At 37.9% G+C, this 25,955-nt stretch overlaps 1 protein-coding gene across 10 annotated transcripts in view; it reads left to right on the top strand.

Moving 5' to 3' along the window:
- The first annotated feature begins 1,080 nt into the window (after positions 1–1,080).
- KIF21A (kinesin family member 21A) overlaps positions 1,081–25,955 on the top strand; it is a 106,035-nt gene continuing 81,160 nt past the window's right edge. For 5 of the 10 annotated variants that reach the window (XM_088141619.1, XM_088141621.1, XM_088141622.1 and 2 more), the window contains exon 1: positions 1,081–1,659. In XM_088141619.1, the coding sequence (XP_087997745.1) occupies positions 1,616–1,659 (44 nt within the window). In that variant the 5' untranslated portion in view covers positions 1,081–1,615. Of the gene's footprint in view, positions 1,660–3,639; positions 3,713–25,955 lie in introns of all 10 variants that reach the window. The other 5 variants (XM_088141616.1, XM_088141617.1, XM_088141618.1 and 2 more) reach the window with 3 other exon arrangements.

The raw sequence follows: 25,955 nt of genomic DNA on the forward strand, positions 1-25,955 counted from the left end.
GATGACTTCATGGTTAGGGTTACCAGATACCTGAACAAGGAGGACTTGGTCAAGTGGAAAGGAGGACAAATGGAGGAAAAGGAAAACATACTGTTTATTGGCATTTGGGACAAAAATTAGAGTGACAAACTGCAAAAAAATGTACTTAGGCCTAAACGTATATGAAATTACCTTTCATATTATTACTAGTAATAGTAATAGTATTACTAGTAATAGTATTTTTTCCAGTAATAGGTTTTTCAGTCTCAATATTTTTCAACAAATCTTTATTTACAAGAACATATGCTAGTGATAATATAGAATTGAGAATGCACTTTTCAAATTTCTCCACAGAAATGTATTGTCACTGATCTTCAATTATAGCGATCGTAGATTTGAAGGGGCTGGATTAAAGCCGACGGCTGGAATCAGGAAATCAATTAAATAATGTAAATCTAGGCAGTTGAGTCTGTTGACAAGGGAAAGAAAGCAGCAGACAATTTATGAGGTCACAATATAAGAGAGTTTGAAGCAGTCCAAAATTTAAAAAAAACCCAAGATACTCAAAAAGCCAGACAATATTTGATTTTACAGCTATGGCTGCCAGACAGAGGCCATGAGAAGAAAAAAAGAGGACATGTCCTCCTTTTGCTGGACATCTGGCAACTCTATTCATGGTGCACCCATGAAGCTTTCTTGGCAGCATTAGGGAAGTCATTTGTTCTTTTCTTCCATGATATTGTTGACTCCCTGTGATTTTCCTGTGGTCTCTCCTTCTACTCTTAGCCAGCTCTGGCCCGGCTTAGTTTTTTTCCGAGATCAGCCAAGGTCAACTAGCTGCTGCCACCTGTTGCAACAACTACCAGTATAGTAGTTTGTAGACCATGGAGAATAAGGTAGTGATCTCCAATGGGGGTGTGTGTGAGAGAGAGAGAGAGAGAGAAAAGGCTAAAAATCGATAGCAGCCTCTTTCTCTCTCAAAAGAGAAGGCCGCTGCGCGGTCCACGCGCCCTCGCTCGCCCCTCAAAGCGGAGCAGCTCCAGCTGAACCTGCGAGCTCGGCGTCTCCGCCCGCGGCGCCAGCGCGGAAGGGCAAGCGCGTGACTCCGCCCTGCTAGGAGCGGCGACGGCGATGGCCGCGTTCGCCGGGACGCCGCAAAGCGAGCAGACCGAGGCAGCGGCGGGAGGAGGGGCTTGGTTTCGCATTGCGGCTAGAGAGGAGCTGGAGCCGCTGCTGGGCGAGAGCCGCCGACCGATTGCAGCTTGCTGGTGCGCAGCGGTGGCTTGCAGAAATCCCGGGGCAAACGCCCGGCCCCTCGGGTAGTCCGAGCGCCCGGGAACGAGAGTGGGCGGAGTGGGAAACTCGCCGCCGCGGCTGCCGCTATCTATTCATTCAGGCAGTCACCTAAAATGGCTGGAGAGAGCCGAAGGTGGTGGCGGTGGAGGTGAAGCTGAAGCCGCCGCCCCCTTAAAACGTGCAGCGCCCCTCTTCTCCTTCGTGGTGCGCAGGGCTGTGTTTTGGGGGCGCTGAGAGGCACCCCTTCTCTCCCCGTTTGGCTTTGCGGGTCTTTTTCAAAGCCTCTTACTCCATGGTTTGCTCTTGTCTCCGAGCTTGCGTTTGCTTCAGCCTCTGAACCATGTCGACCGGCCAAGACGAGAGCTCCGTCCGAGTCGCCGTCAGGTGAGGCGTGCCCAGGCTTCGGCTCCAGGGCGCTGCGCGCGCCCGTGCTTACCTGCAGGGTCGTAGCAGCAGGAGGTTGCAAAAACAAGGGGGTTCGGGGGGGGGGGGAGGCAGAACGCCTAACGTGGGCCCCGGGAGGCGAGGAGGGAGTCGTGGGTCGGGAGCCTCTGAGGCAGGTCTGCGAGGGCGGCGGCGAAGTAACTCGCGGGTCTGGGGTTGACCTTTCCGCTGCTGATTTTTGTGGCGTGAGGGGCAGCGGTGTGTGCGACGCGGCGCTCCTTTGCTACCTAACGGCCTGCAAGGGAGGGTTGGTGTGAGAGGAAGCCGTCTTGCAAGAACCCGTTGGCGAAGGAGGGGAATTGGAAAAAATTTCGCTCGAAATCGATGTTGAAGTAGCTCCACTTCCCGCACCCCCGTAAAACTGAGAACTGGGATGCTGCAAGGAAGGGCTTCTGTATCAGTTGAAGCTGCTCTGTTTGTCCAGATTGTGGCTTTACTTGCAGATGGTATCAGGGCTGTTTAAAAAAATCCAGACGGCTTTTAGAGGATGGTAGAGAATTTGAGTCTTTTTTTTTTTTTTTGGCTGCCTTCTAGTGATTGTCCAGATATTTGCAATCCAGATCTGGTAGCTTAACTGTTAAACGGAGGAATTTGGTTTCCTTTATATGTTGTGCATTTAGCGTTAGAAGGTGTATTTGCTGTGGCTGAGAAATTTGGGGAGGGGTATTTTGGGTTTGCTCCACAGGTAGGTTTGTATCACTGGGAAAAAGGGAGGAACTAAATGTTGGGCCTTGTTTGTAGAAATGCAAACAAAGGGATAGTATATTCCTATTTTATACTCACTGTTACATTCCATGTTACTCTATCATGAACTGCATGAAGATCTCTTGATGCTACTGTTGTTACAGGCCTGTGCTAGCAAATTGGCTTTAACTGGATTGGGTAGTTGAAATTGCAAAAATACCAGGGAGGGAGCTTATGAGTATTTTTATTCATGATGGAAAATTGCAACATCATTCTTCTTTACTGAAAATTAATGACGTATTTATAGTAGAGCTTGCACATCAAGTAGGCTTATGCCAAAAATTTTCTGCCTTACTTACCTTCACTCCAAAACTAAAAGGATTTTTTTTTTATCTTGCTAATATTTCATTGTAGATTTTCAACAAATAAAACTCTGGAATATTTAAGTGTGGATTCTTCAGTTACATCTGGGGATAGTGCTTTGGCTGGTACCTGTTAGGAAGTTCAGCGTGACACAACAAAGCTTCAGGCTTACTCCCTTCCTTGATGGCAGTCAAACCCATCCACCTTGGGTGGCTTGTTTCTGAAGAGAGGTGTATGAATTACACCATTTTTAATTTCACATTTGCAAGATTTGAGACAGATAGCTAGCCCAAACATATCTTTCTGTTTCACCCTATATATCAATCAGCATGCTGGATGGCAAATTCTGGGAGTTGAAGTCCACACATCTTAAAGCTGCCAAGGTTGAGAAACCTTGATATATATGAAAATCTTAGTTGAGAAGGGCAAGTAAATGGGCTGAGAGCAGAATAAATGTATTGCTTGCTTCTCTAAAAGCTTTCAGGGCATTGCAACAAACATTTTTATCAAGACCTTTGTGGTGTCATGTCAGCTTTATAGCCACGGTGTTGTTCCCAAATGCTTGAATAGCATTGCCTGGCCTGATTCATTCTGTTGCTGCATTAAGTACTTGGAGTTTTTGTGTTACCTGAGTTACACAACTTTCCTATCTATATTTTTATCATGTGAAACAGTACTAAAAACTTGAGTTAAAAGAAGTTGTTGGGGTGGAGTTGTTACCACAATAGGGTCATCCTGCTGTAAGACACAGATTTAATTTTCATTGTGGTTTCATACACAAACATTTATGGGATTGCCCAAATGCAGGGTATGATGAATGTTGAAGAATTATCATGATGAGGCTACTGACTTTTGATAATGCTTTTACTGCAGGGGAGTTTGGCAGCATTTCTCGGCATAAAAGGGCAACGCCCAGTGAACAGTGAGATGAAACTCAGTGAATACTGTAAGCATTTATTTTTTCCCAAAGTGATGTGATGATGTCACGTTTATCCTGGCACTGAAGTCATGTGCATTTATTTAAGGGCCCACAAAAGATGTTACTCACTGTGTAACTAGGTAGGCTGTTAAAGGAAATACATGATGTTGCTATGGGATGATGGATTTTTATCTTTACAATGTTTGCATTTGAAATATTCCAAAGAGGATTATATTGTCACTGAGAAGCTCAAGATTTTTATAGCAGTGTGGAGGCTGTAAGAAACAGTACGTATAATGTTCATATACATGAAATATTACAGAGTAATTCTTTTCTATTGAGATGATGTCCAAGGATCACGGAAGCATGTAACTAGCTTGTTCATTCTAGAAGGCTTTTTACTTTTTTTGTCTAATCACAGACATGGATGTTATTATTAATAAAATGTATACACCCAGGAACTCTGGTAGTAAAAACCCAGAAAAAAAAAAACAATGTAACAATAAAGACAAAGGGGCAAAAGGATGGCAAAACCAGGCAAAAATGGGCAAAAACATACATACATTATTCGGAAGGGTATTTAACCTCCCTAGCCACAAAAGCCCGGGTGATGGGGTAGGTCTTCAAAGCCCTGTAAAATACTAGTAGGGTGGGAGCCACCCAGATCTCATTGGGAACCTCATGCAGAGAATTTTTTTTTGAAGAATTATAATATGGCTGATGTGACAACTAGTGCCTTTTGATTTTAAAAGGTTTGGGTTCTACAATGTGCTTAGATTTTTTCACTGGATAATTCTGTTGCAGGGCTGTTATGCGATGCACTTAACTACTGTAAGAAATAAGACCAAAATAATAATCCACCATTCTTGAAATATGAAAACCTTTACTCCACACTCCAGCATTCTTAATATAAACCAACAAGATGTGACTGTAACAGAGCAACTGTGCTAGGTCCATGACATAAGATACTTCTAATGACCCTTCTGTCTGTGTTGCTGCTAGAATTGGAGCAGTATATCTGGGCTATGATCCAAACATTGGATGCGTCCAACTCCTTGCATGTGGAAGTTAATAATTATATTTAAAAACAGCTTCTTGTCTGTATTGCAGTATGGTTTTGAAACTTTGCAACTTCATTTTTAAGGGAGTGAAGGATGATGATGAACAAGTGAGGGACTTCAGTGCAGTTGCCTAAGAAGTTTCAACATTGATTCACATGACATGCATGACCGTGTTACCATGAAAAGTAGTTGTTCTGTGCATACATAAAAGAGAAGGGGGCATAGCATTCATTTTATTTTTAAAAAATGGATCTTGCAACCTACTGCTTTATAATGACTTTATTTTCTGTTTTGTATATGATCTCAAACTAATAGTTATTATACCAGAATAATAATTTACTTCTTTACTTAAGCTAACTGAAAACAGCTCCTGAAACTAATATATGACCAAACAGAGGAAACAGTAAAACTTTTAGCCAAAACTGTCAAGTCATAATTTAAAATTTCTCTCTTACATTACAGAATGACAAGTCAACTTCTGTTATTTGGACATTAGGTACTCAGATGATTTGCTAAAGGGTATCTGAGCTTTCACAATTCACTCAACAGGAATATCTGGTATGCTACTCCATCATTATGTACAATATTCTGGAATAATTAGGTGTGCAAGATGATAGCTTCAGGGTTGCAATAATTGGAAAAGCTGGAACATTTTTCTTGATACTTCATCACGCCAAGGTAGTATTACAAGTGTTGCATGTAGTGTTTTAGGAAAATATTTACTGACATTTACTGTGCAAATACAGAGAAACATAAATGGAAGTACAATCATGCTCGAAGGTACTGTTGATATTCCTTCCAGACAGATGTGTCCCCCTTTACTTAATCCAGTTTAAGGACAAAATTTGATGAATTTTATGAATGGCCAGTGTTGTCAATGAATCAATGAAATGCTTTGTTGATGTCTTCATCTCTCGTCTAATGAAGAGAAATATCGGGGAAGGGGAAAATAAGTAGAAGGGCATCTGCATGCTGAATAATTATAAGATAAAATGACTAAGAGCATCACCCTCCTACATATCAGAACATTTTATTCTTCTCACTTTAAAAATTATAGACAAGGTCTCGTCGTGATTTTGGTGACAAAAAAGCTACATCTGGGATCATGTGTCCATTACACAACAAAAGAGCCTTTGTTAACATTGTTTTCAGTTTTCTTCAGCTTAAATATTTGGTTTGTTTTAGAAGACTTCTACTGCCCATCTTTCTGCCTGTATTTATCACATTAATCACATTTGTATCCATTTGTGTGAGAAATGACTGTATTTATTTGTTGTCATAGTATTCTCACAATATTTCCTTTTTGTTACTATTTTACCTGCTCCCTATTCTTATCCTCTAGTTTGCACTAAATTTCTTTGTTAAATTTTAAATTCAATTCCTAATTGATAATGATCTCCTCAACTTCATAATTAATTTTGCTTCTTATATATTGTATTATAAGCAGGTGGCAGATATTTCATAATTCTTCAATCACCTTCTGTAAGTATTAGTGCAGATGTTAGCATCCAGACAAGTTCCACTTTTTATTAAAATAAGGTTCTAGCAGATATAAAAGTTATATAAAATTCCTCTCTCACCCCTGTGGGTTGTATGTGTCTTCCTCAATCTCGGGTCCTCTGCCAGAGGCCTGGGAGTTTGAGGGTTCTGCGCAGTATCTTAGCTGTTCCTAGCACTGCACTCTTCTGGACAGAGAGCTCTGATGTTGTTCCTGGGACCTGTTGGAGCCAGTCTCACAGCTTAGGAGTCACAGCCCCGAGTGCTCCTACCACCACTGGGACCACTTTGGCTTTTACTTTCCACATCCTCTCTATTTCCTCCTTCAGGCCCTGGTACTTCTCCAGCTTCTCATGCTCCTTCTTCCTGATGTTGCTGTCACTTGGCACTGCTACATCTATCACTACCACTGTCTTCTGGTCTTTGTCTACTACACCATGTCTGGTTGATTGGCCAGTACCTGCCTGTCCGTCTGGATCTGGAAGTCCCACAGGATCTCAGCCCTATTATTCTCCACGATCTTCTATGGAATCTCCCATCTGGACTTGGGGGCGTCTAGCCCATACACTGTGCAGATGTTCCTGCACACAATGTCAGCTACTTGGTTGTGCCGTTCAGTATATAGTCTTCCTGCCTGCATCTTGCACCCTGCCACTATGTGTTGGACTATTTCTGAGGCCTCTTTGCACAATCTGTACCTTGGGTCCTGTCTAGTGTGGTAGATCCCTGCTTCTATGGATCTGGTGCTTAGTGTCTGTTCTTGTGCTGCTATGATCGGTGCCTCAGTGCTGTCTTTTATCTAGATATACATATATCTATATATAAAAGACTTCTTAGTAACTTTGCATTAGATTCCAGCTTCAGTCACCCAACAATATGTTGTCAATGCCACAACAAAGGTTTAGACTTTCACTGGTAATGAGGATTGCTTGAATATCAGAAACGTGTGAAAAGTTGCTAGTTTGATTTCAGCATCAAACATTTAAGAAGAAGAAATAAATTTTATTTGATAGTAAGTCCAGCTTATGGTCTTAAGGTGGAACTTAAAGTTATGTTTAGATTTTCAGTAATTACTGTTTAATCTGTGTTCATTTTGAAATCTGGATATGATTTTTGGCTTGCATTTCAAACTTTTATGAAACAATGTTCTAAATCTTTGTAATATTACTCGTATTTTAACTTACAAAGGAAGGGCACTTTATTGCATTTACTAATAGATTTTTGGCTTTAATTTTTGGATCTTAATTTGGTGGATTGTCCCATTCTAGTTTTTAATATTGTGCAAGCAAACATGGGTGTAGTAATTAGAAAACAAATTTTCTAGCACTTTCAGTCTTTAACTTTGTTATCTTGTATCTGTAAACACCTTGAAGGGTATTTTCATGTGATACACACTGAGCATTTTTCCGTTAAAACAGATCAGTGTATTGAAGCATACAGAATAGTAGGTTATTGTTCTTGTTTCATTAATTCATAAAAGTTGAGAACTTGTTCCTCCCACCATTATTTAGGCTCCCCCCACAACAAACCAAGCTATTAGTGGAGAATGAAAATGTCGATGTAACCCATTTGAAGACATGACATTTTTTTTAAGTAGAAATTGAATGACTCAACAATTTAATATTAAAAGAGCGCTCTAATTATGATCTAGAGTGGAAGCTCTTTGCTGTAGTTTCTCTTCTTTTCCTCTCCTGCTTTACATTTGTCTCAAGAATCTTTGAAGTTTCATTGCCTTTCCTTTTCCTTTTCCTTTTCTTTTTCTGATCAGATTATAAATGGGAATGTCTCCTCACAGAAGACAATTGCTGAGTGTGAACAATCGAGGTGCAAACCAGTCCTGATGTAAATAGTGTCATGAAAAAAATATACAAGTAGTCCTTGCTTAGTGACCACAATTGGGACTGGCAACTCAGTCGCTAAATGATGCAGTTGCTGAGTGGAAAATCACATGACCGTGATGGGCTTACAGTCTTACTTCCCCTTCAATCCTTAAGCGAAGCGGCACAGTCGCTAAGTAGAAAAAAATCATGTGACTGTGACATATGATTTTACTTCTGCCTTCTCCATTAATGCTGCTTGTTGCAAGGTGGTTGTGAAGCACGCAAATGGCAATCACATAACTCTGGGATGCTGCAACTGGCATAAATGCAAGATTGATTGCAAAGTTTTTTCTTTAACCATTGTAACTTCAGATGATCGCTGCATGAGGCAATCAGTAATCAAGAACTACCTGTAACTGTGCAGCAGTAGAAACAACTCTGGTGCTGTAGTGGGGCAAAGGGCTGTACTCCCCTTCAGCGGTAGAAGCATCCTAGCCATTAACTTGGAATTGGCTTAACAGAATGATTAGAAAAACAATATTTTAGGAGTGTCTCCATGAGTAAAAGAGAGACTTATTTCTTGCCTAGACTGTAGAAGTTAAGTAGGTAATAGAGCTGTGCTGCACTTTGAAGCAAAACATGCTTGGAGTGCATGGGACATGAATTGTCATCAATTCCTTAAAGCAACTGTGCCTTTTCCCAGGAATATTAGAAGTCCCAGAATTGTAGGGAAACCTGCCTACAAAGCATACGTGTAAAGAACTAGAAAGCTTAGCAAATGGTTCAACACCACACAGGAAGTGAAACACGGAAATGCGATACCCCCTTGTATGTAGAATGTATTTATGAATAAATATAAAAGGGATGTATAGAGTGACATTAGAGGTGTGTTGGTTGATGACGTATGTGTGTACTTTTGTATGCAGGTGATATTTGTTGGCTGAGAATATGAATGATTTCCATGGATGGTAGCTTATATGATGCAACATGGAATATGGATCTGAAAATTTATCAAAGACTGTGGTAGTTATGTTTGATGGTAAATGGGAATGAACAATTGCAAGATAAGCATGAATGGTGAAAAATTAGCGCAAGTAGAAGAATGTTTGTTCTTTGGTACAGTGGTTATAAAGAAAGGAAAATGGATGGATAGATTTCAAGACATGCAAGTGCTGATTGAAAACTAGAGGTATTATGTTGTCTGTTGTGAATGTTGAAAGAAGTGAAAATGAGCATTTATTAGAGCAGGTTTCTCCCCATTTTGTTACATAGAAGTGAGAGTTGGGCATGTCACACGAAACATAAAAGTAGGTTAATGCAATGGAAATGGAATGTATGTGTAGTAAAAGATAGTCAAGAATGAATGGATGCTATAAATATTGGTGCAAACTACATTTAGTTAGATTACATGTTCTTTAATCTATGTATTTTGCACATTCATGGTCTTTCTATGCTTTGCACAATTTGCTTACCTAAAAGGGAGCAGGTTGAGTATTTCATAGGCTTGTGCATGATCCCAGAAAAAGCTTTCTTTGGGTAATGTGTTATCACCCCCACATCCTCTGAAAAACGTTTTTGCTTTGTAATCTAAAGCACTGCAGAGCTGTAGGATGCTATCTTCTTGATTTAAGAATTCCACTCCTGATTGAGATTAGCATCATTAGACAGTGTGGCTAATCTGTCAAGGTGTGTCTGTGATGCATTCATTTGTTGTTGAGTTGAAGGGCATGCTAAACAATTTCTGTTACCAGAGCACAAATTCAGAATATTCTTGCCATGTGTCTCTATGAAGAATCAGCTGACTAGTGGAAACTTCTGTCTGCATTAGAAATCTTGTCATTTTCCCAGAAACATGTATAAAAATGAACATAGGATAATTGGAGAAAACTCTGCCTTAGCTGTTTCATACAGTACTTCCCAGTATTTCCTTGGTTTAGATATTTCATAGACACACCTTTGCTCTTTGAAGTTACTTTATTAGTGAATCTCATTATTTAATACTGAAGCTTGGGTTCATGCTAGGTACATACCTAGAACTTTTTTTTTTTTTTAATCTGCGCTCAGTCATTACTGACTCTGCAGTGACTGCTTGGACAAGTTCTTGCAGTTTTCAAGGCAATTGTTTCGGAAGTGGTTTGCCAGAGCCTCCTTCCTAGAGCAGAGCCCAGCTGGCGAGCGCAGGAGGCGGGGTTTCCGTTGCTTCGCGCCCTTTTCGGGCGCGCACGGTTTTTCGCGCTTACCGGCAACTGCTCCCGACTCCTTTTTTGCAAGGCACCGCCAGCATTTTTCCTCCCACCGGAGTGAGAGTACCCATTTATCTACTCACATGAGTTTTCGAACTGTTGGGTTTACAGGAACTGGGGAGGAAACAGGAGCTCACCCTGCTAACGCGAAGGCTGGACTTGAACCGCTGAAGCGTCGACCATTTCTGGCCGGCAACTTTCAGCGTCATTAAGCCGCTGCGCCACCGCATCCCCCTTTCCTAGAACTATAGGATTCTATTTAAATAATCCAATGTATTCATAATTAAAAGATCCTTCTTTGCCCTCCTTGTCTTCAGTTTTGGCCCCCCTCCTTTAATATTTCTATTGAAACATGTCCTTCTTAAAACCGGTACTTAACAACAACTGTGATTGATCCTTGGTCTTTAGTCTTCTTCCAGGCATTGATACAGATCTGTTGAATGAAACCGAGTTACCAGTACATGAATGACTGCGGGATTAGATTTCGAGAATGTCACCATGGCAATGACATTAAACAAGTGAAGCCTGAATGTATGGAAGTTTGCAAGCAGGACTGTAGTTTATAAATGTTGATGAATGACAGAGCTTCTCAAATATTTCATAGTTCTATAGGAATGGCAGGATTTTGCTCTGAAATTTTTTGTGGCAAAATAGCTCTGCTGTCTTTGTGTTTCATGTTTTTCTTAGCTAGAAACTGAATCCACCTTATCCATATTTTACATTGAATGTGTCAGCCCCCTTTGTCCTTGCAAGCTTAGTAGAAATTGCTGAATATGAGTACCCAGAATGGGGTTTGATTTCTACAACAGATACGACTATTGAAGTTCAGTAATGATTGGAGGTATATGTTTCAGTGATTGGCAAGTTGAATTGAGTTCACATTAAATATTTACTATAACAAACTGTTTTATTACTGATAATGTTAGCAATGATATCTTTTTAAAATAATAATACTCCTAGAGACTCTGGGCAGTTAAATAAATAAAATACATTTCAATATGGATTCTATTTATGAATATTGAAGATTTTCACATAGTGCTTTGTCAATTACTTATTGCCATAAACATTGTTTATATGCACTTGAATTAGTTTTTGTGTGAGGAAATTAATATATAATTTTTTATTGCTTATATCAGTCCTTTATAAATAATGTAAAAAAAAAGGATGATCACCTTTTTGATAGAAGACTATCAAGCAACTTTTTTGTACTTTTTCATAGCTTACATATGAAATCATGCAAGAATTCTTGGGCTAGAACTGATCAGACAAAATATAATTTCATTCTTCCCCAGGCTGGGGTCCCCACACTATATTGGGTTACAATTTTCATAAACTTTTTTTCATTAAAAAAAAAAAAATTAAAGGGAAGTTGGCTTTCAGTGAAGCAAACTGCCATTCTCTGACATTAACTGTATTTCCAGGAATGACTCTTTAAAAAGCTGAGAGATGTAATTGGAAGTACAGTATACCATCTGTCCACAAAAAGGATAAAGATAAGCAGGAATAGTAGGAAATACCATGAAGGAGGAGGGATTAAAGAGGGAGCATATTGTACATGTTTATCAGAATTTTGGTGTTCAGTTATCTTCCTGATGGTGGTCATTTGGTAAATTGGAACATCCCTCAGAGGGCCCATACCACTTTCTCAACAATTAAACTGTGTCTACAGGTTTAAAAAGTGGCTTGCTTGCTTGCTTATTTGTTTGGGGCTTTTTTTTGTACATGTATAAGGTCACCCAACTTGTTAATAACTCTGGTCGGTGTACAGCATTAAAAACACAAGTATCAAGTAACAAGCACAAATAGAAAAAGAAAAAATGGTCATCCTGGTGGAACAAACATCTATTAAAAACCTATCAACCTCTCTCATAGAGAGCCCACACTCCACCCTAACCTAGAAATTGAGGAAAAAGCCAGGCCCTTCAATGCCTGTTTAAAGAAAAGCATTCTGAGAGAATGCTGTTCCAGAGTGCAGGTGCTATGAGGGAGGACATCTGGCTTATGGAGTCTGAAAGATGAGAAACAGAACTTATTTACAGCGTACTTAAAAATTGGAAAGGAAACTAGTTCCTAATTCACTTATTATGTCTTGCCCTGGCTTAATCTTTTCAGTATTCTCAAATGCCTGTAGCACTTTGTCTCAATGATGTGCTGTTGGTGTTGATTTACTGCAACTACATGTGTCTAACATTCTTGGCCCAGTTTCACTGTCATTGTAAACAGCTGCAAGATACTGAGATTATAATATCTTATTGGTAAATGCAGGAGCTTGGTGTGTAAGCAATATCATTACAGTAGTGTCTAAATGATAAACAGCATTGTTGTAAGCTTATTAACCCATTTCTGAGGATTAATCAAGTAAAATCAAATAAGAATGTGTTGTTAATATGGAAGGCCATTAATGGCTCTGTAGTGCATAGCTCTTAAAAACATCAATCTATATATCATATAATTAAACATAGAAGTTCCATGTACTCTACAGAGATGGTCTAACTCTGTAATGTATGACATTGGGCTAGAATTTGGAATAGTGAAAATTCCTTGTATGCATATTAAATAAAAATATATCATATCTGTAAAGAAACCCCATTTTATGAACCTTTTAATCATCTTCAACTTGTATGCTATATGTCAATTTCTCAATAGAGTTGCCACCTTCTATCCCTTCTTCTCTGAAGGGAGAGCACACAGTTTGACTTGGAATGCTTCATAGTTTCTGTCCTGCGTGCAAGCAAATGGAAGATTAAATAAGTCTCTATTTAGTTCAGTTTGACTCCTGGTAATTTCACAGTCATGTCCTTGAGATTATATTGTCAAAAGAATGGAAATTTGGCATTGCCTCCTTCTGGGATGTTATAGCTCTTGTATTTCCTGGTGGTCCCCCATCTAGGTATAACCAGGTATGACTTGGCTTAGCCTTATCTACTTCTCTAACATTGTCCAAGGTTAATTACACGCTGTAGAAGTTTACAGGTTCCTTATTTCACACATGCTATAATCTCCACTAAAAATACCATATTTAATGTTTTTGTTTTTGTTTTAAACTAAGCAATGGAGAGAATAATCTTTGTTCAGGACACATGTTAGAATTCATTGGCTATGGTGCAGCCCTTCCTAAAGATGACTTCCTGGATATATTTGAGATTTACATGGAGGTGGGGAAGCATATATTATAAAACTGGGTGCTGCATGTAATTATGCCACATAATAAAAGATGAAATTTTTTGAATATTTCTTTGGAACTAAACAAGGTAGGAGTTCCAGCTGCTTTATGTCCTCTGTGACACATTTGGATGCAGAGAAAATTAAGCAAGAAGATTTTTTTATTTTTTAATTGTGTAATTGTGTGGAGAAAGAGGGGATGAGCTATCAATCCATGCTGGGTGGGATACCATTTGCATGTATATCAGCCTCAGGAAACTTGTGAGTCAAGTTTGGTTTCCGCTGTCTAATGGGCATACCTAGTTAAAGTGAATTGATGTTCACTAAATTCTTAAAATTCACATTAAAATAGAGGTAAAAATAATTGAGGACTAAGCTTTTATCATTAAGCATTTAGGCATTAAGAATAATGCTTAGCTGGAAATTAGATAGGGTGATTAGGGTCGTGTGTTTTTTCTCCGTTCTGAAATGTAAATGATTTCTGGGCATTTGGCTGTTCTTTAAAGATTTGCCGGTTAAGCTTTCCTTTTGGGTTAATACATACAATTTTTTATCTCATATGTTGTCAGTGGCTTTTCTGCTATTTATCAGTTTTTATAAATAACTAAGAGATTTTTAGCTGATATTTGTGGAAGTCTGTAATATGTGGAGGTAGTACTAATGTAATATTTTATATTCACAGCTCTGGAGAACTAATTTCAATGACATAGAAATAATAGAAACTATGTTCTAAATTGTCAGTGGAAGATTCGATGCATCTATGTACAGAACCTTTGTTAGATCTGTAGAGTTGTTTTGTATAAGCTCCATATGGTGCCATTACCCTATGCCTTCAACATTTCTAAATTACCATTATTGCTCAACTGTAAATTTTATATTCACTATGAATCCTTAGGTTCCTAAGTTAAATTACTTCCTGAATGAAGACCAGCTCTTCCTAGTTATATATTGTGACAAAATATTGTCTGTGGGATAGGAATGCAACAAGCTTCTTACCTTGCTTTTCACATTCTGCATATTACTTTGGATAATCAAAAATTTGCAAATCTTGTCATATAGGTTTTTGCCTTGTCTTTGGCTGGAAAGCTCATGATGATAATAATGATAGAAAAACAGGTGAAGGAAAAGGTCTTCCCCCAACCCCCTCAATATTAGTGTAAAGGCTTATAAAAGCTTGCATGCCTAATCAAATGGACTTTCCAAATTCTGAAATATGATCAAACTTGAACTTCTGTAAGCCTGGTGAAGCTCAGACATGGGCTATAACTGGTAAAACTATCCCATTTTTATTCTGCCAAATCTGGGAGAAACTGTCCTTTTAAGACAGAATCTCAGGTCCTGTGTACCAAAAAGGAATATGCACAACAGAACAATCTGAACTAAAGCTATAAGTAGAGAAGGAATTCTGAACGTCACATCTGGTTTTTGTTTTGTTATTTCATTGATTTTGACTTGTTATGTAATCTGTGGTGGTGACGGACTGTGATAGTAAATACAGACAGTTTAAAGCAAGTTTAAATTCTGGCTTTTGGTCTTGGGTTGCTAAAGCAAACCACAGTTATTAAATATGATTCCTAGGTCAGTAGTAGGTTCTATATTCTTATTTCTGCTTATGCAGAAAAATGAGGAAAATAGGCAATGTGCATATTGTATAGCCTGTTCCTACTTGGACTCACCCTTCCCCAAGTCTATATTGTTCAAAGGGGTTAGTCTACAACTTCCACCATGCCTACTCAGTAGAGGAACATATTAATTGAAGTTCACCCCGTCTGGAAGGCATCATATTGAAAAAAGCATGAGTTAGTATGAAATGTGGGCATGGGTAATATCCATGTTAATTAAATTAAATTAAATTAATTTACCCATTAGGGCTCTTAATTAAGGTCCATCTATTTTGTTGTCCTCAGAAGAAACTCAGAAGCATGGAATTTTTAGTCAGATGATTTATATTTACATTAATTATCACTGTATATTATAATATAAAATATTTTTATATTTTATATTATATTTTTAATATAATTTTTGATAAATTGCCTTGATATTATATCCAACATCTTTTTAATATAAATACAGATAAATAGCCTAGGTTAAAGCATACATACAATGTCTCAGATATAGTTCCTATAATCGGCTGTTAAAATATAGTTGTATGCCTGGGCAATATGCGACTCTAAAGTTGTTACTAAAATGCAACTCCTATAATGGTTAAGAGCAGTGATGGAGAGCTTCTAAAGATCCATAACTCATATTTGACGTTGAGTCTTATTATCTTTTCAATAGAAGATCTGCTTCCTAGGCTTTTAGTTGAATTTGTGTTTATGCATTGCAGAATACATTGTTTCATCATTTATCATTATATATGGCTTTTTAGTTTGTAACCCAATCTGAGTTGAGTTTTGATGAAAAACAGTCTAAACATTTTATAAATAGAGTTAGTGCTAGCCAGAAAAGATGATCATAGAGTAAATCAATAGTATAAAGCAGCTTTGTAAGAGTCTAATGCTGAAAAGTTTCTTATATTTCAAAATGCCAATTAATGTTTCTTTCCTATTAATTATATAACATTAACATTTGATCATACATTGGAGAATCTTACCACCACTTTTTTTCCCCACAAAACATTTATGTTTAAATGATTTCAATGGCTCATTATTAAGAATTGCTTTTAATTTAAATAAATGAACATTTCAGGGTCTTCCAACTTTTCCTTCACCTTTTCCTCTTTTTCTCCTTCCCTTTTTTCCTCTAAGCTTATCCATACACACACCACACAATAGAGTAAGCTAAAGATCATTGAGTTGAAAGTATATGTAACCAGTTTGTAGGTGGAACAAGACTAAAAAAGCATGTATGTGTTGTTGGTAGTTGTGGTGAAGTGACTGGGAGATAGGAGGACAGCAGATTAGAATGAAAGTCAACTGATTTAACTGATAAAATAAAAACAGTAATATGTCATTCTCTTTTAGTCAAATGTATTGCAGAGGTAAAATGGCTACATAGTAGAACTGGTTAAGCAAAGCTAAGAAGGATATATAGAACATTGGTCAGAAATACAATGCACTTTTGGGAAGTCAGACGATACTTTGAGTGTCTAGAACAATATTTCTCAACCTTGGCAATTTGGAGATCTGTGGACTTCAACTCCCGGAATTCCTCAGCCAGCCATGGTCTAGAAGGAGTTCCCTTAGGGTAAAAAGAAGTTAAAGCTGTGTGCTCTGTGAATGAAGAACAGGGTAATCTAAAACATCTGAAAGGCACCTGATTGGAAGGTGGTTCTATTGCAAAGAAACTCTGAGCTACTACACCAGTAATAGTAATGTACCAGGACTATGTAGGAGTCACAAGAAATCTGGAATAAATAGTTTATTAATAGCAGCTATCAGTTCATATCAGAAGGTTCACTTATTATTATATTCATATCCCATTTTTCATATACAAGGGGTTGCACACGATTCTCTCCAAGAAATTCAAAATTGCCGTCACAGGTTCTTTTTAAACTGTACCCAATTTGATTGACTCAGGTTCAAAAGATCCACCCAAAGCAGTGGACCCTAGATATTTGGATTTTTATGTTTCCCTATAAGGCTTGGGGAGATGTTTTGTTTTGAAAAAATATCCAAGATACTAAAGTGAAATACACATATGCACACACACATGCAAGTTCTTTCTATCCTACACTTTACTTCTATTACTAATTATACAATTTTCTCTACACTATATTTTATTACTATTACTATACTACACTCTGTACTGTTACTTCTACTTCTATGCTATATTACACTATTACTGGTATACTACAAAGTGAGTCACTTTGTGTGAGATGGGCAGCTATATAAATATGATAAATAAAAATACTACTACTATTGCTATTATACTACTACTATTACTAGCATACAACAGTGTTTGACTCTTACAGACCCTGGTCTGTCTTTAAATCATCTCTCTTTCTCTGGGATTTCTTCTGTATTTTTTTCTTCTTTACTAATGGATAGCATGTAAAGCACCTGACCACCCCAGTGGGCTTGGCTTTGCTGTGCCTCTTCTTTTTCCTGCAGACCTGTCAGTCTGTGAAGAAAAAGCACCTTTTATTTGGCTGCTTTCTGTTTGTTGTTGTTGTTGCTGCAGCGCTTGCAAAACACTTGTCTCCTCCGTCCTCCTCCCCCACCTGATTCAGGGTTGCAGCTCCAGAAGCAACTCTGCCGTGCTGACGCTGGGGGGAAGGTTCAGATGGGAGGGGAGGGAGGCAGCACAGGGGCCTGCCATTTTTCTAAGCAGTCTGCTTTTCCACATGCCCCACCATGACTCTCTTTAGTATAAGATGGAGGGAAACACTGTCAGGTTTTCAAGGTTCTGTTGTTACAGCCTGTATCAATGGAGTTCTAGTATTTCTTGTGTCTGTTTCCTGACCTGATATACCTCGAAAAGCTGACACCATCTACCCCACCCTTCACAGTCCTGTGAAATGGGTGAAGCTAAGAGAGTGGAACAATATCCAGTTTTCTCAGATTCATTGCTGAGTGAGCCTTTTGAACTTGGAAAAGGTTCAAATATAACAATTTAAAGAACTAAACTGAACCGAACAGTTTAACCACTACAGATGTTATTGGGCTGTGCATCTCTTGACCTATTGAATAAATTTGTTCTTCAAAGTTTAAAATTGTAGTATTCTAAGCATAACACTAGTTTATACAAGTAATCCTTGCTTAATGACCATTCGGTTAGTGATCATTTGAAGTTATGATGGTGCTAAAAAAAAGCTACTTACAACTGGTCTTCGCACATACGACCATTGCAATGTCCCTGCGGTCATGTGATCGCATTCTGGGCTCTTGGCAACCAGTTTGCACTTACAACAGTTGCAGAATCCTGGGGTCATGTGATTGCCATTTTATAACCTTCCCAGCCATTTTCCAGCAAGCAAAATCAGTGGGGAACCATGTGATTCGCTTAACAACCGCATGATTCACTTACCTGTGGTGATTTGCTTAACGACCGCCACAATATGTCATAAAATCGGGTGCAGTCACATGATGCCTCACTTGATAACTGCCCCATTTAATGACAAATTTTATGGTTCCTATTGTAGTCATTAAGCAAGGACTACCTGTACTGTTAGGCAAACCAGGATTAATCTGAGATCAGTGATCTTTTTGTTTGAAGAAAAACGACTAGAAAATTCATAATTCATTATGCTGCTCATTTTTCTTATGATTTTGAATAATTTCCCCATGCCTATACTCCCCCCCCCCCCCAATAATTATACAAGAAAGCTGTGCAGGAAACAAACAAAACTGAGTTTCTTCCTGTAATGATTACAAATGAGAGTTCCAAAGCACTGGAGTTAAATATATGTACAAGTGACACCAGTTGTGGAAAGGGGATGTCTTTTATTTCTGATTACCCATTAAATTGGACAGTACGTCATTCCAGTGATTTATGTCATTTGGATAATGATATAATTGCACACATGATATAAAACATCCTGGAAATTTGGTGCATTGCACATTATGGCCATTTTACTGAGGCCTAGTAAAATGAAGCCTTCATGATACATGTGTGTGGAAGTGCTGGATTGTATGTGGGTGATCCCTCTTATTACAAATGTTTAATACAAAGTGATGTTTTAAAAACTTTATGCAGTAGAAATGAAATATATAGAATAAACATTTATACAGTAAATATTGTCCAAGATAAATTCTTAAATATGTGCCGTATCTTTATTCTTAGCAACCTATCCAGCTCTGTGTGTTGAAGTAAAGGAAAAGAAATCTTGGTCAGAAACAAAAATCTATCAAACGCATTCTGCAGTATAGTGAAATCTTTCCATTTTTATTTCAAGTATTTTGTCTTGAAAAATCTCTAATATGGACCAAAGTATCCCAAATACGCTCTAAAAAGTCATAACATTTTGTAGTTTATTTTTGTAATAGAATTATCATTTTTGTGGGTGTGAAGTATCTTGAATTGCTGTCCCTGCCATTCTCCTGTTTCAGCTTCCCCAACAAATCATTCTAGGAAAGACTTCAGTGGATACATTTCATAGCCAGCCAGTTGGCATTGAAAGGTATCAGAATGACCACAAATGCGGATCACTTTGGGGATGAGTGGAGTGGGAAAGGAGGGACAATTGGAGCAACAAAATGCAGTGCTTGAAATGGGGAAATACAAACATGTGATCTGAATAGTTATGGAGTGACCAGTATGTAATGAATAACTTAGATTTCTGGTCCTTGGTTACTTTCCATGTTTTAGATGTTTCTCTTTGATGTTCAGATTCCTCATGTACTTTCAAACAAAATGGAGTATAACAAATATTGGAACAGGGCACTTTTGAAAAGAAGCCATCGAAGGAAAGCACAGAAATTTTATCAAGTCATTCAGTATTAGATCTCATATGAGTTATATTTGGCTCCCAAGGAGCTAAAACTGATAGTTTACAGGGGGAAATAGTTTGGTAGGAAAAAAAGATGAAAGGTCAACAAAGAATCTTAGGAAAGATATTAAGCCACAGTAACTCATCACAGTGTAGTATTATCTAAGTAAAAGAGTAGATTATTCCATATCTCTACATAAATAAATCCAAATCTCTTTCTGTGTTTCCATTGTACCTTGAACCAATGTTTTAGAAGGGTGGTAATGCTTATCCTATGATTCATCACATTTTTTTTCAATTTTTATGCAAGGATTGCTTTTTTAAAACACACTTCTTTTTGAAAATAAACATATAAATCAGAAAGGCAGTTTGCCTTTTAGATGGCATTCTTTCTTTCCTACTTCTTTATTTCTGTAGAGATTAATATGTAGCTGACTAGAAGTAATTTGCATTTAATAATTTTCTGATGGCAACTGTGAACGATTTGATTTGGAACCATTCTCTCTCTCTTTCTAAAAGTTGTAGAAACTGACTTAATTTTGACCAAATAAAATTCTTTTTGAGTTTGATAGTATTAATCTAGAATGGATTTTTACTATCCCCAAGGAGCAGCAGTAAAATATTAAACAGATAGATGAGACCAGTATTACCACTTTGAATGATGATCTGGAGGGGAGCAAGACTGGCAGAGCAGCTGTGTGGATAAAGAAAGAATTGTTCCAGAAATTATGCAAAAATAGTCGCTCAGTAGCATGAAATAGAATAACCAATATCTTTTATACAATATAAAACATTGGGGGAGATGGGCGGCATACAAATTTGAAAATAAAGATATTTTATTTATTTTATTTTTATTTATCTGCTGGATGGGACAGCACAGTTTGAACATGCACACATAGATTTCTGCAGATCAGAATTGGTAGTCCTAAAGGGGCATTTCTGATATCTTTATCACAGAAACAAGCCAGCATCCCAGGATGCTAATTTATGCATTCAGGTAGCATTTTTAACCTCCTACTTACTACATAAATTGGGATTGTAATATAAAGTGAAGCATTAATTGACCAGCCTGCTTGCAAAGACCTCTAAAAGTTATACAGGTAGTCCTCACTTACCGACCTCAATTGGGAACAGCAACTCCATTGCTAAGCAACATCATAAAGTAAAACATCCTGTGACTGTGCTCGACTTATGTCAGTTCTACTGCAGTTAAGCAAATCACTGAGGGTTGTTAAGCATGACATCACATGAACATGACTTGTGACTTCTTGCTGGCTTCCCCATTGACTTTGCTTGTCGGAAGCCAGCTGTGAAGGTCGCAAATGGCGGTCATGTGGCTGTGGGACTCTGATGATCATAAGTGTGTGCTGGTTGCCAGCAGCCGAAATTGCAATCACTTGACTGTGGGGACCGCAAGTTTGAGGACTGGTCGTAAATCTACTTTTTCAGCACTGTCGTAACTTTGAATGGTCGCTGAAAGAGGCAGTCTGTAAGTGAGGACCACCTGTAGTCCCAATTAATCTGAAGGTAGAGGTTTGGAAAGACTGTATATTGGATACTTTTTAAATTGTTTGGGTGCAAGCTGTACTTGCTGCTATTTTTCAAGTAAATTTAGTGGCATTAAGTTGCTTTTTGCTTAGCCCATGATTTTCACTACTAATCTCTTCTGTAATTTGATTGATCTTCATATATAGAAATTGACAAATTTTGCAATCAAGCTATCTAGAGCTATGAAAAGGGCCCAATAGGAGAGTTTTTTGCAAGGCGATTTCAGACAACACAATAATTGCTGATAGAAATGTGACTGTAGTGAAGAAACAGCTGAGGGATGTTTTCCTGGAATTCTTGCCAGGGTAAGTTTGGATCAGTGATCAATCACAAAAGGTTAGCATAAGATGTAAAACATCCTAGAGTGAAGGGGGAATGTGACCACCTTGGTTTTGGCTTGTTCTGAGAAGATTTGGCAGGGATACAGGCTGACACAACTTGGGTCCCTCTGCCAGAATGGTAGGATAGAGAAACAAGCCAAAAAGCAAGGGGAGTGAGTGATCAAAGACAAGGTAATCAGCTCTGTTAGAAGTATGTTTATTTTTGCTTGTCATAAATTGTATCTCACCTCCCCTCTTTTTTCGTATATAAAAGTTGCTTGGTTTTAAAAGATTTAAAAGATGTTTGCAGCTGATTTGTGTGTTTTGGAGAAGGGGTGCTAAATAGACTAGAATTTAGCTTTTATGCTGATACATGTTAACAAGTTTTTTTTTTTTTAAAAAAAATAGAAATTTACAAGGCCGCCCAACTGTACGATGACTCTGGGCAGTGTAGAGTAACAACAATAATGCAATTTTAAAAAGCCCACTCAAACGCCCAAAGAACAGCTGTTAAAAGACAATCCAGCATGCAGGATCTACCACCCACTCTTAACTCAAGGCCTGGGGAAGAAGCCAGGTTTTCAGAATTTAGATAAAAGTTTTCAGAATGTTTATGGTAAGATTTCCTTTAAAATATAACAATGGGTTTTGTATGATTGCATGATTTATTTGAAACTAATTTCTGGTCTGTCATTTTTGGTAAGCCACTGAAAAAGCAAGAAGAGGGTAAAAATGCCTTTGTTTTTCTGCTGGTATTCTAATGGAACAGAGATTGTTGGCTTCTGTTCTGACTTGAAGGAACTAGTGGCACCTACTGAGACCAAGCTCCTAGGAGTTAAAAGGATCTTTGCACCAGCCTCCTAGATTGTTAGAGGTGGTGTAAGAGCCTGGTAAATCACTGGTCACAGCAGTGATTTTTTTTTTAAAAAAGACCAAACTTGAGATACTTAGATTTCCAAATTAGCATGTCAGCTTCATTGACTGATACGCAGACTTGAATATTAACTGATGTGTTCCAATGTTCCTTACATTGAAGCATTAATACAGGTTTTTCAGGTGACTCAGACCGATCCAGTTATGAACAGGGAAGCCCTGCAGCAAGGGTGGAGAATTTCTTTTGGTAGGATGAGCTAGGACAAGGGTCAGAAGGCCATCCTGATCTTGCACTGTAACTCCCACCAGTATGACTAATGGTGGTGGATGCCAGGAGGTGGAATTTGGGAAACTGGATGGCTGTAGTTTCCCATTCCGGATCTAAGACTGCATGTTAAACATTATTTTTTAAGTTTTAAAAAACACTGCTAAGAAACTGAAAAAATTCCTCAGTATGTCATGTAGAAGTGAAGTACTGTACTTAATATTTAATGAAATCTAGAGGCAAGGATTGAGTGACATGAGTTGACGTTGGCCAGGCTTGTATGTAGTTTTCACTATAACTGTTGCAGATACCAAAAAATGAATTAAAGTAAAACATGCTGTTTGAGCAAAAACACACAAAACTGCATTATGTTAAAATATTATTAAAATGTGTTCACTTAAGCAAAAATAATAGAGTCTTAAATTTTTTTATTGCAAATAAAGAACGTCTTCATTTTTAGTAAAAGTGGTAAGAATCAAAGGATTGCTAGAGTTAATATCAAGCGACTGTTAATTTCTGCCAGTAGAAATTACAATAGATTGAATATGGTCTCATCCTGTTTTCCAGCTCAGTGAGTGCTCTGATTCCAACCCTTTCAGAGATAAAAATGTGTAGTGAATTAAAGCCAAATGTAACTACTATTCAAGCACTTAAAAAACATATCTGACTCTCAAATATAGAATGGATAAGCATATAATTTTCTGTCTAAATTATTTTGTGATCTTGAAGTGACATGCTTTTTCTCTAGTTGCATAGTTAAACTTTACCAACTTGGTGCAATTCAGTCCTCACAGAAACAGCCTACCTTCTGTTTTTAAAACAGAGCAGCTTCTGTTTGCTTGAAATAGTCAACAATAAACATGTAGGAAATACAGTATTTCCTTCTGAAGTTTGGTTTGGAATTTTTATGAAAGGAATATTTAATAAATGACATTTTATAAAAGCTGAGTACAGTTCTAGATAGATATAGCCAAGACGAAGAACTGAATCAGTTGCCAGAAGTTTATTATATTATTTTACATTTAAAAAATTAAGTTTGGTACTGGATTCAGAACATGAAAGAGCATCCTTTTCCCCTTCCCTGGCTCACTTGTATTGTTCCCATTTCTGTATGATTAGTACTGTTAGTCTAAAACAGTGTTTCTGAACCTCAGCAACTTTAAGATGTGTGGACTTCAACTCCCAGAATCCCCCAGCCAGCATCTCAGTTGCTGAGGTTGAGAAATACTGGTCTAAAATATTTTTGTGGAAATTTCTATCCATATGAAATACATGTAGGCAGTATCTGTTTGTTTCCTCCTCCTTTCCCTCTTCTATATGGTACTCTGTTTGTTGCCAACAACACCCAGTATGCCCCACCCCTAGGTTCTAATGGAATATAACACAAAGTGGTTCTATCCTGTGAATATAATTTCCACAAGCCTAAATAGCTTTTGAATTTAAATGCCAAGGTGGGCAGTTGCCTATGGAGATGAGATTTTATTTATTTATTTGTTTATATGTTTGTTTGTTTATGCATGCCTTCAAGTCCATGTTGACTGCTGGTGACTGCCTGGATAAGTCCCTGCAGTTTTCTTGGCAGGATTTCAGAAGTGGTTTGCCACTGCCTGGCCCAAGGTCACCCAGCTGGCTTCGTGTGTAAGGCAGGACTAGAATTCACAATCTCCCAGTTTCTAGTTTGATGCTTTAACCACTACATCAAACTGGCTTCTGGAGATGGGATAGCAAGCTCAATTAAAAATTCATTTAGATACTTATCAGCATCTTATGGTAAAGAAATAGGCCATACAGAGATACCTTGCAAATGCACATATGAGATTTCACATTCATGGCTTTTTTTGTATAGAATCACAGTATGTATAAGTTGGAAGGGAATTTTAAAATAATTTAGAGTAATTGCTTGCTGCATGAATCCACTGACCTGTTCCCATAGAGTGGTCTGGGAGAGGGAAATCTTGTAAATTTGGTTACTGGATTTATTGGGACTTTGCATGGAGCATCAGTTAACCAGTTATGTCATGTTAGAAGATCAAGGCGTGCACCCATTTCCACACACAATATGTAATGTTAGCTGGGTATGTATTTAACCCTTGGCCATTAAATAGATGGTTGAGTTGTGAGCACATTTGAAATTCCAGCAGATGATTTATAGCTGCCTTCTTGGTATCTAAAGTCATTTCTTGACTTCAGGCATTGTTGAAGTACACAGAATGCAGCAACTTTGTTACCATTAAATAAGTCTGGGATTGGTCAGTGCTTGGATAGAAAGTTCATTCTGAATCAAATGTACACATTTGTGTGGGTGAAAGGTTCCAGGTACAACGTTGTGTGAAAGTGAAGGACCAGGATAGAATTGCTATGTTTTGTTCCATTGGCTGTTAAATTCAAATTCCTACTACGTAGTAGATCAGAAGTTCATTTCCTTGAATAAAAACGTTTTGTCTATTGTTTCTGTGGCATAATAAATTTATTATGACAGTATATCAAAACATAATGTCATAGCCATTGAAAAAAATGACACTAAATAGTACATTAAAGTTAAATATGTTCAGCTAGAAATACTAAATAAGTTTTGAATGTAATATGTTTTGCGGTTTCCAACAAAATGTTGGTCCCTTTTTGGAAAAAGAGATCCATTTAGTTGAAAGTCAAGCTACATAGTTTCCCATTCCTTTGTTTTTTGGCTGGCAAGCAAACAAAAGACCTTGTCAGGCTTAAGTGGATGCCATCTGTATTGAGCTGACTGGTGGACTGGGACAAAATGGTCAAGGGGTTGCTTGGGAAACAACAATAGAAAAGCACGGCTTCACTATTTTTCAATTAATGTTAGCAACTGCCTAGTGATGAAGATCAGAAATCCAAGAAAATGAACTCAAACTGTAGAAGGGAAATAATCATCCTGAGAACCCTGGTGCAGTAGAATAAATATGAACCTTATGAATTCAATTAATGAGTAGAAAAGCCTATCCCAATTAGAGGTCCAGAAAAAGATAAGTAAAGAAAATAAATCTTGTTAAGCTAAAGCCATCAGAGTAACATAAGTGGACTGTTGCCAGACCAATCCAATTATTCCACAGCCATATTTTTCTCTTAATTAAATTACATTGT

Source organism: Python bivittatus, unplaced genomic scaffold, assembly GCF_059951505.1.
Source record: "Python bivittatus isolate LINGU-HERP-01145 unplaced genomic scaffold, Pbiv_v1 ctg000330_np1212, whole genome shotgun sequence".
Lineage (NCBI taxonomy): Eukaryota > Metazoa > Chordata > Lepidosauria > Squamata > Pythonidae > Python > Python bivittatus.